The sequence below is a fragment of the Chelmon rostratus genome, chromosome 21 (assembly GCF_017976325.1).
Source record: "Chelmon rostratus isolate fCheRos1 chromosome 21, fCheRos1.pri, whole genome shotgun sequence".
Lineage (NCBI taxonomy): Eukaryota > Metazoa > Chordata > Actinopteri > Chaetodontiformes > Chaetodontidae > Chelmon > Chelmon rostratus.
The window spans coordinates 3,146,014-3,159,780 of NC_055678.1; the positions used below are offsets into that span (position 1 = coordinate 3,146,014).

Genomic DNA, 13,767 nt, shown 5'->3' on the forward strand with positions numbered 1-13,767 from the left:
TACGTTCATGAATCAGAAGATTCAGCTTGATTTGAAGATACAGCGTCGTGCCGTTTGTCCACTGTCGACTGAGAAAGAGTTAAAGATTGGAGCTGCTGCGCCTAAATAAAGTGAATGGGAAAGATGACGCTCGAGGGCGGGTGGTGCAGGGATTAAACATGCCCACATTTAATCTCGGCGTAGACACCAGCAGGTTACATAAATCCACTTACAGCACAGATTACTGCTGGTAGTGTGGGGGAAAGCCGATCACAATGGATTTCTGAGTCACAGACAGTGGTCTCAGAGGCACAGATTCAGAGAGAGATGCGTCTGTGTTTCTACGTAAAGCCTTCATCTGCGGCAATGCATCAGACTCCCAGAAGTCATGCCTCAAAACCAGGGACCAGAGGAAACCTGCAGGGTGATTTTTAGTGTCATGGATGGTCTACTGGGTCCAGACCAAGGACCAGAACCTCTGTATGAGGTGACATTTCTTCTAGAAAAATCAGCAATGCAAAACAACCACAGTAAAGATGCAAAACGTCTACATAGAGATGAAATATGACCACTAAAAGATAAAACATGAGCACAAACAGATAAAAAAAAAAACAGTGACACAACATGACTATAAGGAGATGAAAAAAAACAACCACAAAGAGACAAAAAACAACCACAAAGAGACAAAAAACAACCACAAAGAGACAAAAAACAACCACAAGGAGACACAAAACAACCACAAAGAGACATAAACGAACTCCAGAGCTGTGACTTGTTCAGTCTGGGAGTCTTGCTCTGATGTAGGGGGTCTGGGGGTCTCTGATGTAGGGGGTCTGAGGGTCTCTGATGTAGGGGGTCCTGGGGTCTCTGTCTGTGTCAGGGGGCTCATTGTCTCATAATCCCTTCATGGCTGTTGAGTATTTGAAGTTCCAAATATCTGCTGTTTATTGATGTTCTCTCAGAATATTTTAAGTTGTTTGTTTGACATTAATTAATTGAACTGAATAAACTGTGCAACTATTAATAATGTAAAGCTCATTAGTGCTACTTTAAAACCGTGCCAGCCGCCCCCCTCCAACACACACACACACAAAATATTGTTTCCGTTCATCACGAGTCAAAGACTCATCTTGTGTTTCTGTCGTCCCTGCAGAAAAAAGGCAAGATGCACTACCAAATAGCCGTGATCATAAACTTCCTGGGTCACTGCATCTCCATGGTGGCTCTGCTCGTGGCCTTCTTCCTCTTCTTGTGTTTGAGGTAAGTGTTGGTCTCGCCGCCGCCGGTCTGCTGATAATCCCAAAGACATCCTCGATGTGACAGAAGCGTCAGTGCGGCTGAGATCCCTCGTTCAAAGCGCCTCTCGTTCTTATTCAAAAACCATTTGGTCATGGGATGAAACATTTGCTATCTCAATCCCGCAGATGTAAAGGGGTTTAGGCGCCCGCAAAAAAACTAGGGCACATTTCCCCACAAATGGGAATAATATACCCGTCTCCGAGAGCGGGGGAAGCCAAAGCGGGAGGCCTGCTGGGACGACCGGCGGAGGTGCGATGAGTCTCCCTGACAAACCGAAGTAAAGCGAGAGAGAAAGGTCTTAGCGCCCTCAGCAGCCGGGGCCGCCATCGATCCCCCAGACACTCAGAGGGGTGAGAAAAGCGTGAAAGGGCGCGGTAATGGATCGACGTTTTACAGGACAGAGTTTATGAACAACCCGTGTTTGTGGACGGGAAGTGAGGGAGGACGAGGGCCGGCCAGCTGAAAATGGCGCTCGTGAAGGAGTTCGGCGTTCATTACTCACCTTCTTCGCTTGTTAACGAGGCCGAGAGGCGTTCAAGGTGAGGCTGCTGCTGCCGGCGGGACGGAGAGGAAGGCTGACACTCGGCTCAGTGTTGTGGAACTGAAAGGAGAGAAGTTCATCCTAAAATCACCAAAATGGCTTCTGTAAGGTGACATTTCTGAGCGAAGTGAACTGTAGGCTCCAGCTTCAGGGTTTTAATGAAATCCTCCGTGCTGGACTCTCCTGGATCATCCAGCAGGACTGCAGGTTTCAGTATACTTTTTAAATGGATGCATTTATAACGATTTTATCCAAAGTCCTGCTCACACACCAGCAGCAGGAATCGAACCACCAACCCTAAAGTTGTGTTTCTTATTGAAATGCATCATGGGATGTTTGCTACTTCCTGGTTTAACTGACGAACAAGCTTCACCGTCAGTGATTCGAACCAGCAAATCAGCATCAAATGACTCCTAGATGATTCACTTTCTCCTCGTGTTTTTTTGTCTGTAGACGTTTTCCAGACGCATCGAACAGCTAACCTGCGTAAAGATCGTCTTACCTGTACTTTGCTCGTCACGCTGGCGCCTCGACAGAACTCCTGTGTTTGCAGACGGGCTGTGACGTCGAGGTGGTCGTGATTTAGCGAGCACGAGGGCGACCGCTGAAGACGAGTGTTCACCTTCACCCACACCTACCTCACCTGCGTGGTCAGAGCAGGAAGAGGAAGACATTAATAAATTAAACCCTCAAGTCGCCCTCTTATTAAAGTGCAACAAGGTTTTTGCCAGCGGATATCCAAACACACACCTCTGACCCTGCACCGGCTCCCTCGACACACTCCAGCTGCACTTTGATCGGCCGGTCGCTGCATCCCATCAGATACACGATGTTCACGTCTCTGAGCGCGGGCTGAGTCATCGAAGGGATTTCTCACATAAAAATGCTCCGAAAGATGAGACTTTATTGATCCCTGGGGGAGAATTCACAGATGACAGCAGCACAGTGACAGACTGAGAGGCAGACGACGAAGGCCGTCTGAGCGAAATATATCGAAAATAAGAAATTCAAGAAATTAGAGAGATGACATTAAAAAAGCTGCACAATGTACAAAAATACACAGAAATAACTTTGACTATGTAGGTGCAAATATTTGTACAAAAAATATGCTAAAGTGATATTCTACCAGCCAAGATGTGTCAACTATATGATTTAAGTATAAGTACACAAGAATGAATAATAATGAATAATTATGCTGCGGGTTTGGATATATATATACTTCATAGTATTGTATTATTCCCAGACAGATACACACATTTATTACATTTAACATAACTGTTTGTATTTTATTATGTTAATATGTATATTGTACTTATTATTCACATCTATACCTATATACTATATTTAATTTAATTTTTTTTTTAATTTTATTCACTTTATTGATCCCAAACTGGGAAATTATTCTCTGCATTTCACCCATCACTGTGAACACACACATGCACATGCAACATGCAGTGAACACACAGGAGCAGTGGGCTGCCGCATCAGGCGCCCGGGGAGCATATGGGGGGGTTAAGTGCCTTGCTCAAGGGCACATCAGCCGGCTAATGGAGGGGGGAGGGGATACTCCACCACGCCCAAATTTCTCTGCCAGTCCGGTGGGGGGAATCAGACCAGCGACACACGCCGCTTCCCCAACCTCTAGGCCACGGCTGCCCCCAAAATATCCATTTATATATATGTGTGTGTATGTATATGTGTGTGTGTGTGTGTGTGTGTATATATATATATGAAGGTCACACATCATGGCTGCCAGAGGAGCACTGCTGGACTTCTGTTGCACAAATATTATTATTTTTATTGTTGTATTGGATTGTTTTTAATGTTCTTTAATTTATTCAGTAGTAACAGTTCTCAGTCTGTCTCTGCGCTGCTGTAACATGGGAATTTTAATGAAGTCTCATATTGTCTTATCATAAAAACAATGTTAAAAGTTAAAGTTATACATATGTGCACTATAAGTAATACACTGTACACACACTATACAGTAGCACGTTGTAATACAGAACTATGAAATTTGTGTATATATAATCAAAATACCACAATACCATATAATGTAATAGTGAAAATACAAAATAATAATATGGCAACATGTTGATATAAGTAATATAACATTACATGAAATATCGTCAGGTGAGTGACTGCCAGTGGTGGAATGTAACCAAGTACTTTTACTTGAGGTACTTGTACTTAAGTGTTTCCAGTTTGTGCTACTTTACACTTTTACTTCACTGCAGTGTAAAGTTGAATACTGTATTTTTTTACTTCACTACATTACGTTCTAGATTTAGCTCGACCTTTACCAGCAGCTACATTAAAGCGATGAACACGTTAATGCATCAAAAATTATAATAAAATATAACATCTATGATTCTGAAATGTGTCTTCCTCTGTGTCTTTAACAAAGACGTGTCTGCAGGAGTTTTCATCTCTCCTCTTAATTAATACACATCCGGCCGAGCCGACCCCAGGGGAAGTGAGGTCACGCAGAGTAATGAATACGACTGACAAACCTCCTCCACCGTGCTGCTGGCACAGCGGTCGCTGCCTTTGTGGTACTAATGGACGCTGCAGTAACTGTGTGACACAGTGGGGGAAAATTAGCGGCTTGTTTGTGGGACAACCTACTTCATAAATCACAATTGTGTCTATTTTCGTACCCTGAAGGCTGTTTTATTTGCTCCTGTGTAATATTGTCATTATTCAAAACAGTCTTTGTTGCAGCGTTGACTGTGTAAATTAGGCTGCATTTTCTATAAGAGCTCCACGGTGGATAAAAACATGAAAAGCTGCAATGATACGATGTCGCTGGAAAATTCTGGCTCGTGCACGTGTGCTCGGTCAGCACAAAGCCAGTGCAAGTGACACCTATTAAGAATTGATGCATGCTAAAAAATAAATCATGTCATTCATGGCTGGCAGGGGAGGAAGCAGCCTTTGCTCACTGATAATGCGTCAGCTGGTGACAACAAACCGGGCTGTCGCCACAGTGACCGAGCTTGGTTTGCTCTGTCCGTTCACTCGTGTGCTTCTATTTTGAAACCCTCGCTCTGAGGCAGTTCGGCGGATTTTAATTGTATCCTAAGGTCGATTTATTTACAGCATTAAAAAAACATCAGGCTTTCAGGACATGACACGAACAAGAGAGCAAACAGTGGGAATGAAATGTTACTGCATGTTGTATCGGGGTGAGGGGCACTGGGGAACGATGGGAAATGTTACTTTGAGGCTAAAGCTCTTCATTATTCATGTTCATCGTCTTCATTTTCCGTTTTTCCGACATGACTTTAAGGGTGATCTCAGAGCGGAGGAATAGCTAAATGTTCTAAGTTTAATGTCTTTGTTTTAATGCACCAGAACACTCAGCGGGAAGAGATTTAATTTAGACGTTTCCCACCAGTTTGCTTTTCCATGTCAGTTTACTCTCCTCTGCTCGTCTCACAGGAGCATCCGCTGCCTGAGAAACATCATCCACTGGAACCTCATCACCGCCTTCATCCTGAGGAACGCCACCTGGTTTATCGTCCAGCTCACCATGAGTCCCGAGGTGCACGAAAGCAACGTGGTACGAATCACTTTCTCTGCTGATGTTTGGTATATATACGCCAAGAAGTACCAAAACCAACCGTGTTCCTTCATCGCCATGAACACACACACTGACTCAGTCCCACAAACACTGTCCTGCTGCCACAAATATAGATTAATCCGCCGCAGAAAATAGTCCCCCACAAATGCTGTATTTCCTCCTGTTTGAGTAACATTTGATAAAAACTACAGCGAGCAGCAGTTTTAGGAAATTGTTTAGCCTCTTTCTGAGTGGCAAAGACATTCAAACAGTTGATGACATCCTTGTTTTGTGTTCAAACCTGTTTGTGTTCGCTGGCTAAAAATGATCATCTGCTAAAGACAGAAATCATTAATCAACTGTTCGTCTTTCCAGAAGATGTTTTCTGACAGTGAAGCACGGAGGCAGGAACACAAACAAATATAAATGATGTGTTTTCCTGTCTGTCTGCTTTTTTAAGTTTGTAAAGTTCTTCCTCTGTGGTGCCTTCAAGGACGCTCCAGAGTCAGCCTCTGCTTTCCTGAGCTACTGATAACAGGTGTTGAACGAAAGCGAACGAAAGCGCCATAATGTGATTTAGCACGGTGTCGTGTCACGTTGCTCTCCCACCGTTGTTGATATGGCGACGGTGAGGAACACAGCGTTTGATTCACATTGTTTTGTAATCATCAAACCAGGTCCAGGTTTTCCCTTTAGCTGAGAACTTGTATGACAAAAGACGGCGAAGTTGGAGGCCATGAAAACGAAGATGTTTCCTGCGTTAAAGCTGCAGTAGGCAACAACTGAACGACCTCGTATTACTCCACAAAGCCCCGCCCACCAAAACCACAAGTTCCAGCAGCATCAGAGAGAGTCGGTCCCCCTGCAAGACCTCGTCCTCGTAGGACCAGCTTGAGCCTCGACCAGGGTCCTCCCAAGATTCATCGTCTCGAAGAGCGCCCCTTCAGCGCTACACAGACCTTAAGCTGAGCGCCGGGGGGTTCAGAGGCAGCTGTGACACCGTCTGGGAGGACACACACTCACACACACACACACACACACACACACTGCTGTCCGGTAGCCAGGACGTGTTCACACACATGTTCTAATGTATCACGAGTCTCCAACGCTGCACGCATATCTGCATTTGTAGAGCAGCCAATGGGGATGCCGCCTTCTCCCTGAAATGGCCTGTGATTGGCCTAAGACTCTGATCAGGGGCTGGATTTTCTAAAGCCTGCCAGTAAAGCCAAGAGGAGGAGCAAAAGCCTGGTTTTCTCTCAGACCAGTTGAATCACAGTATACTTAATCATTGAATTTTTGTCTAAAGTAAACTGCCGACAGTCAAACCATTAACCTCAGTGGAGCTTCTTCTGACGGACCAACTCAGAACTGCTTCCTGATGAAATGATGTGATTGTAACTCGAATGATTTGTGTTGACCAGTAAAAATTGCCTGGCAGTAAGATTAGTAGTATTAGTATTTTTGACAAAGGGTAAAATGTTTAATAGAAAGATGCATTTTGTAGGTTTGGTGCCGCCTCGTCACCGCCTCCTTCAACTATTTCCACTCCACCAACTTCTTTTGGATGTTTGGCGAAGGCTGCTACCTCCACACCGCCATCGTCCTCACCTACTCCACCGACAAGCTGCGCAAGTGGATGTTCATCTGCATCGGCTGGTGTGAGTGCACTTCCTGTTTCGGTTCGAAAACCTTCATGAAACCAGCAGACGTTTTGGGAAAATACACTCGTTTGTTGGGTGATGAGAAGATTGAAACCAATCCCATGTCGTTAAGTATGGAGCTGAAGCCAGGAAGTGGTTAGCTTAGCTTAGCATGAAGACTGGAAAGAGAGAAGTGTTTTTTCCAAAAATGTCAAAGTAGTCATTTAATACTGTTGGTTCAGATTTTCCATCCCAACTTGAAAGGAAGGTCTGCTACAAATTTAACCAACAACTGGAATTGATTCGATGAGAATATAGATGTCGAGATACCAGTCCCATGTTTGTGAGTATGAAGCTAGAACCAGGAGGTGGTTAGCTTAGCTTAGCATAAAGACTGGAGGCAAGGGAGAACAGTTGAAATACATCAACCAACACCTCTAAAGCTTAATTGTGAACATTTTATGCGTCTTGTTTGTTTAATTAGTACAAAAGTGGAAGAGTAAACAGGACAAAATGTGGTTTTGTGGGGAGCATTTGTAGGACTGCTGTGGGTCAGGGTGCAGGGCTGCGTCTGCTGGTTTAATCCAAGAAGTTACTGCCAGGCTAGCTTTTTCCAGTTTTTATGCTAAGCTAACCCATGTTCAGTTGGATAATGCCACTGAAGTAGCAGAATTAACATGCGTTTGTTAAATCTTTACATAAACACAAAAGTAAAAGGGACAAAATGTGGTTTTATGGGGAGTTATGCACCACGCTAACTGTTTCCCCCTGCTTCCAGTCTTTACGCTAAGCTAAGCTAAGCTAAGCTAACCACCTTCTGGCTCTAGCTAAGTAATTGTCGTGCAGACATGAGAGTGGTCTCATTTTTTTCTTTATTAAACTGTCAACAAGAAAGCAAGAAATAATTTCCTACGGTGTTGGTTGAACTCTTGTCAGTTTGGTTGCATTTCATTCCAGCAGAACAAACTGAAGGTCAGATACAGATGCACCCAACAATGGGAGCAGTGGACTTGATGGAGATAGCAGGATTTCTTGTGGCAGCTGGGAAATGTATTGATGTGGAGTCCACTAACACCCCGTTTCACACTGTCAAACTAAACTATGTGCTGTTGAGATTAGGTGTATTGTGCCAGCTGGATTACATTTCCCTCAGGGCAGCGTGAAGCCTCCGTGTGAAGAGGAGATGGCAGCGCATTTCAGAAGGGCTGTGAAAAAAATAAATAAGATCAAATTTTATTTGCTTCGCTTAGCTTTGAGTCGGGCTTGAAGGGCAGAAACGTAAAGGCAGAGCGGTTTGGACAAGAGACGAGAACAACGAGACAAATTACATTTTTCTAGCAATCCAGAGCCGAGAGAGTAGATTTCCTGACGTTTAACATTACGCTGATGACAGTGCATTGCTAATGAAGTGGAACATTTCCAGAGACGTGACAGATACATGTGTGACGTGGCAGCTGGCAGGGCCTTCATGGTCCCGTTAGTGTCATCTAGATATAAGTAACGGCTCTTTGAGTGCCTCATTATGCAGCTATAAGTCAGTAAACCAGACCATCGCTCTGCATTATCATCAGCCGGAGTCCAGCTTTTCACTCATTCACAAAGAAATATTCACATGGTGACAAGTCTTGGCTTGCATCTGTGGGTCAGAGCACACCAGCAACAATTGCTTTTGACAGAGCTTGGCAGGCGCTGGTGCTCTGCTGGAAAAAGAGACAAGGATTTCTTACCGCAGCGTGAAATCCCTGGAGTGGTGTTTTGTGATCTGAATAGCAGAGAAAGATGAAGGAAGAATCCGTCACTTTGTCCTTTTTTTTTTCCGCAGGTATACCATTCCCTATCATTGTGGCGTGGGCCATCGGGAAGCTGTACTACGACAATGAGAAGTAAGCCCTTTGTCGTGACTGTTGATGTGAGATTCCTCTTAGATATTCTGTTTTTCTTTGGCCCGTGATAAAAGGACCACGGCAAAGTCAAACTGCGTTGCATTAAGGAGATGAATATCTATTAATAACCTGCTGTAATCACATTTGCATTGTACACTATTCTGAACTGCACATCACCCCTGCGGCCATTTCCACTCCACTTGGGCGTGCTCAGTGCTTGATTGATGGAAGTGTTTAGGGGGTTTTTGCACCTACTAGACTGGTGAAAGTGGCTTCAGCATTCTGAAAATAAATCTGCTTTTGTCTGTAATTTCGGGCCTTTAAGGCTGTTTATATTTTCTATAGACAAAACCCAACAATGAATTGATCCTGTTGTGTGTGTCACAGGCTAATAGATCTTCTTCCTCTGTGTCATAGAGCTCCATTAAAACACATCAATGAGCCTCATTGTTGCCATGGCTGACATGTTCCTTCATCACCATGAACACACACACTGTAGTTTATCTGACATGCACACACACACACACACACACACACACACACTACAGCATCAAACGTGGATCAATCGCTCAGTAAACAAACACAGTGTGCAGACAACAAATTTACAGGAGGCTGCAAATGCAAACACACTGCTGCGTAACGAGCTAAATAAATACTGTATTTGTAAATTAGAGGTCCAGTGTGGTGGGTTTTGTGGGACCTTTTGACAGAAATGGGAAATAATATTCATGAGTATGTTTTCATTCGAGTAGAATCACCTGAAAATAAGAATCACGGTGCTTTTGTTAGCTTAGAATGAGTCTTTATATCCACCATGTTGCACCGCCATGTTTCTGAAAGTACGGAAACAGTCCTCAAGAATTGGAGCGTTTATTCCTGTGATCAACCAGCGCAGTCACATTTTTCAACTTTTATTTTTCTATGTAAAAGTGCAGCAACCGGCCTCGTTCTCCTTGTCTCACGACAGAAACGCTGATGCGTAGAAAATTATTGAAACATAATTTGTTGTTTTCAAGCCAGATGTTTTCATTTGTTCTAAAAAAAATTAGCTTTTATGACTCAATTCTGAAAAAAAAATCCCCCCGAACACTGTATAATTCATAATTTGGATGAATTACTGACATCTGAAAAAAACATGTTTAAACCCTTGAGCACAAATAAGGAAGTGAATTCCAACAAGTGGGAGGGTTAGAAGTGAACATGGCTGACTGCGTCTGTTGACATTTCAGGTGCTGGTTTGGGAAGCGAGCCGGCGTCTACACAGACTACATCTACCAAGGTCCCATGATCCTCGTCCTGGTGGTGAGTTTTCCATAACTTCCTGATACAATTAGTCTCCATTATCTCCTTAGAAAACCTCGCAGGCGTGAAATGCTGGAAACACATTCTTCATGTTAGCGGTGATAAATGGGAAGTTCCAACACTTAAGCTACCAAGTATAACTTTTAAATCTCTGCGACTTGGCACGTTGTAAGAAATATGGGAGTCAGTTGGATTTGGTGCTGAAAACAAGAATGAAATCCAAGAATATGTTCAGTCTTGTTTGTACCTATTAGGATCTATCTGGAACACTGGGTTATTTCCACAGCCTGAGGGGGAGTTTTTCATCCTTTTATTTTATTATTTCATCAGGTGTAAATTATTGTGAATCTGTGACTTTAACTGCAGCGCTCACTCATCTGACTCCAGCTCCACGTTCAGCAGCTAAGCTTTTAGATTACAGCGAAGAGGAAGGATAACATCACAGGCTGGACATCGACCACCTGCAAGCCCTGCGTTCAGAACATAGCTGTGTTATTGTGCCTCTTCCTCCGCCTGCTAACGGTCCGCGTGATGCTACGGTCAGCCCGTGCGGGGGCTCGTGCGAACGATCCTGCAGATTCTGGAGATTGTCTGGGGATTCGGCCCGGCTCCTTGTACAAGCTTTAGTCATCTCTCGTCTGGCTGGGCTTCCGAAAAAAACTGTCCTCAGTCCTTATCCACATGCATGCCCTCACACTCCGACTCCTACCTCTGCTAGCACTCCCCTCGCTGTGGCGATTTGACCATTTTTCTGCTCGGTTTGGACTATTTTCTCCCTGCTGGGTCTCCAGTGGTGGAGTGACCTTCCCATCCTTGTCAGAAACAGCACATTCCCTCATCTCCTCTCCTTCGTCGTAAAAGTCGTCTCTCCAAGAGGCACTTTATGTTTCTGTCTGTGCTTCCTCACTCCCCCCTGAAGCACACATCTGCCTCCTTCAATACATCTCTGCAGAAATTCTCCAGTCTTGCTTTCAATAGCGACTTCTCTCATGCTTTTATCTCTTTGCTTAACACTTGATCCTGCAGGATCATCGTCGGGGCACCAGAATATTTGCGGTGCCTCCTGTCAGGGCTCCGTGGTTGTGAACTTTCCGTGCCTCGCCATCGGCGGCTTTTAATGTCAGCAATAAACTGATGTACTGCTATAACGAATAAATACAGGATGTTATTAAAATTGTTAACGTAAGCAGTAATACATGTGATCAGTGAGGACCAGTAATGGACGCTTCTTGAAAGATTGCCATGCATCTGTTCAGGCCAAGGTCAGGTCAACTGCCCCTGGAAAGTATTCCTACTGCTATTTTTGCTCCTGTGTGACATCATTCACACCTATTGCATGAGCTATTGATTTTGTCATTCGTCACAATGTGGAAACATAATCTGGAGGAGCACTTCAGATAACAGTTATCAGCATCGTTATGAAACGATAAGGCTGATGAAAACCAACAATAAATTGATCCTAATAAGCGGGTATTATCTGTGCGGCCAAAGCCTGAAGCTTTTTGTGCCATAGTGCTCCATTGTTGCCCGTAAACTCTTAACACTGGGTGACACAGTAAACGTAGCATGTAAACGCCATGTAAAAATACGCCATCACTGTTACTTTATTACATATGACTATATAACTATATTCAAACACTACAACACTAAGTGTGTGTACTGTATGTGTACTGCTGTTACCTCTAATTTCTATACTTATTTTGTGTTTTTATGAAGTTTCTCTTTGGCCTGAACTTCCTGTGCTGGTTACCTGCAAGAAATTTTGGCACACAACCTGTGTAAAACTACAAATTTACGTTTTTACACTTTGGTTAATTGGTGAGATTTCAAGTGTTTTCAGGTAGATTTTGATACGTTTAGACAGAACCAGGCTAACTTTATCCTTTTGTTTCCAGCCTTTATGCTAAGCTAAGTTAGCTGGCTGCTGGCGATAGCTTCATTTTTATCAGTCTTCTCATCTGACCGTCAGCGAGTATTTCCCAAAATGTTTTCTTTGGCCTGTGTTCCTCACTGTGTGTAGACTGCGTTAGCATTTTTACTGCTACTAGCTGCCTCTTCTTTCTGAAATTAATGTCCGTTAGCTAGCTAAGGCTAACAGGCATCTGTCAACATGTAAAAAAAATGTTGTTGTGGGGATGAATGCTACATACAGATAAACCTCCATGCTGCTTCATCCACTCGGCGTCTCAGACGGACGCACAATGGACCATTTAGCATGTGTGTGCGATGCTAAAGCCTTCTGCCAGAAAGCCTTTCCAGCACATGATGAACATAAAACGGTCGCAGTTTGGTTGGGTTTAAGGAAAAGATTGTTGACTCTGCCCAGTCTGGGTGAAGGTGAAGTGAAGGTTGTGTGTTTGAGCCACCGCTCTACCTCAACCACCCTCTTTAGACCCCGTCACCTCGCTGAGTGTCTAATGATGCCGCGGGTGGGTTTACATTGGAGTTTGTTGGAAGCACCTTGTGTGTCTGAATGAGACCACCTGGGAATGAGACCAGTCTCACGGTGTTTGGAAATGAGAAACCGTCTATAAATGGAGTTCACAATGTGGTGCAGAGTTGCTAATATCTGATTCTGATTTCTGACTAGTTATCCATCGTTCTGTTATCGTTTTTTTTTTCATGCTAACTGAACTTTTTAATGCTAATGTGCAGTAGTGGGGGTTTGCCATTAGCCGTGCAACTGTTTACTCCAGCTTTCCAAAGAAAGAAACTCAGCCTGGCCTAGCATACTGCAAAAAATGTCCATTTAACAGTTTTTTACTGCAAACTCGTCGGTAGGACGTAGTAGGCAGTTCCAAATACTGCCTGTGTTTGACTGTGTGCTATCACTGCTGCTAGCAATTAAGCGTGTCATGTTTTCCTGCTAGTTGTCTAATAATGATCTGTGGTAAAATTGTTTTATGAGTGCACATACAAATCTTGGAAATGTCCATAAACAAGGTGTGAGTGGGTTTTCATGCTTCCAGCTTCCTGCTCATCCTCCATTGTTTTCTTGAAACCCGTCACAAACAGCGACCCTGAGTAGAAAACAGCGTCTCTGCCGCTGATCGACACTACGATGCTCGTATGAAGAGTTTCACAGGACTGTGTTTGATTTCCCCGCAGATCAATTTCATCTTCCTCTTCAACATCGTGAGGATCCTGATGACCAAGCTGCGAGCCTCGACCACATCAGAGACCATCCAGTACAGGTGCGTTTAAAGTCACCTGCTAACCCTAACCCAGAAAGACACTTTTCAGATCCTCACGTATGTGCGCACCTTCAATAATTCATGGTTTCTACTCTGTTGGTGGTGTTGTCTGTCTGGAAGACGACGGTGTCTGCAGACAGCAGTGTCTCTGTGGTGGGTGTCTGATCACTGGTCTCCTCTGCAGGAAAGCTGTGAAGGCTACGCTCGTACTTCTTCCTCTCCTGGGAATCACCTACATGCTGTTCTTCGTCAACCCGGGAGAAGACGAGATCTCTCAGATCGTCTTCATATATTTCAACTCGTTTTTGGAATCGTTCCAGGTACGATTTAGCGCAGAGACGATGAAGATGAAGGCTTGTCT

General features: G+C 44.0%; 1 protein-coding gene across 1 annotated transcript in view; it reads left to right on the top strand.

The window, feature by feature from the left end:
* The window catches only part of LOC121624529 (corticotropin-releasing factor receptor 1-like), a 45,275-nt gene that overhangs the window by 26,215 nt on the left and 5,293 nt on the right, over positions 1 to 13,767 (top strand). The window contains exons 6-12 of the mRNA XM_041962270.1: positions 1,133 to 1,239; positions 5,264 to 5,384; positions 6,892 to 7,045; positions 8,850 to 8,910; positions 10,140 to 10,212; positions 13,321 to 13,406; positions 13,591 to 13,726. Of these exons, the coding sequence (XP_041818204.1) occupies positions 1,133 to 1,239; positions 5,264 to 5,384; positions 6,892 to 7,045; positions 8,850 to 8,910; positions 10,140 to 10,212; positions 13,321 to 13,406; positions 13,591 to 13,726 (738 nt within the window). The remainder of the gene's footprint in view (positions 1 to 1,132; positions 1,240 to 5,263; positions 5,385 to 6,891; positions 7,046 to 8,849; positions 8,911 to 10,139; positions 10,213 to 13,320; positions 13,407 to 13,590; positions 13,727 to 13,767) is intronic.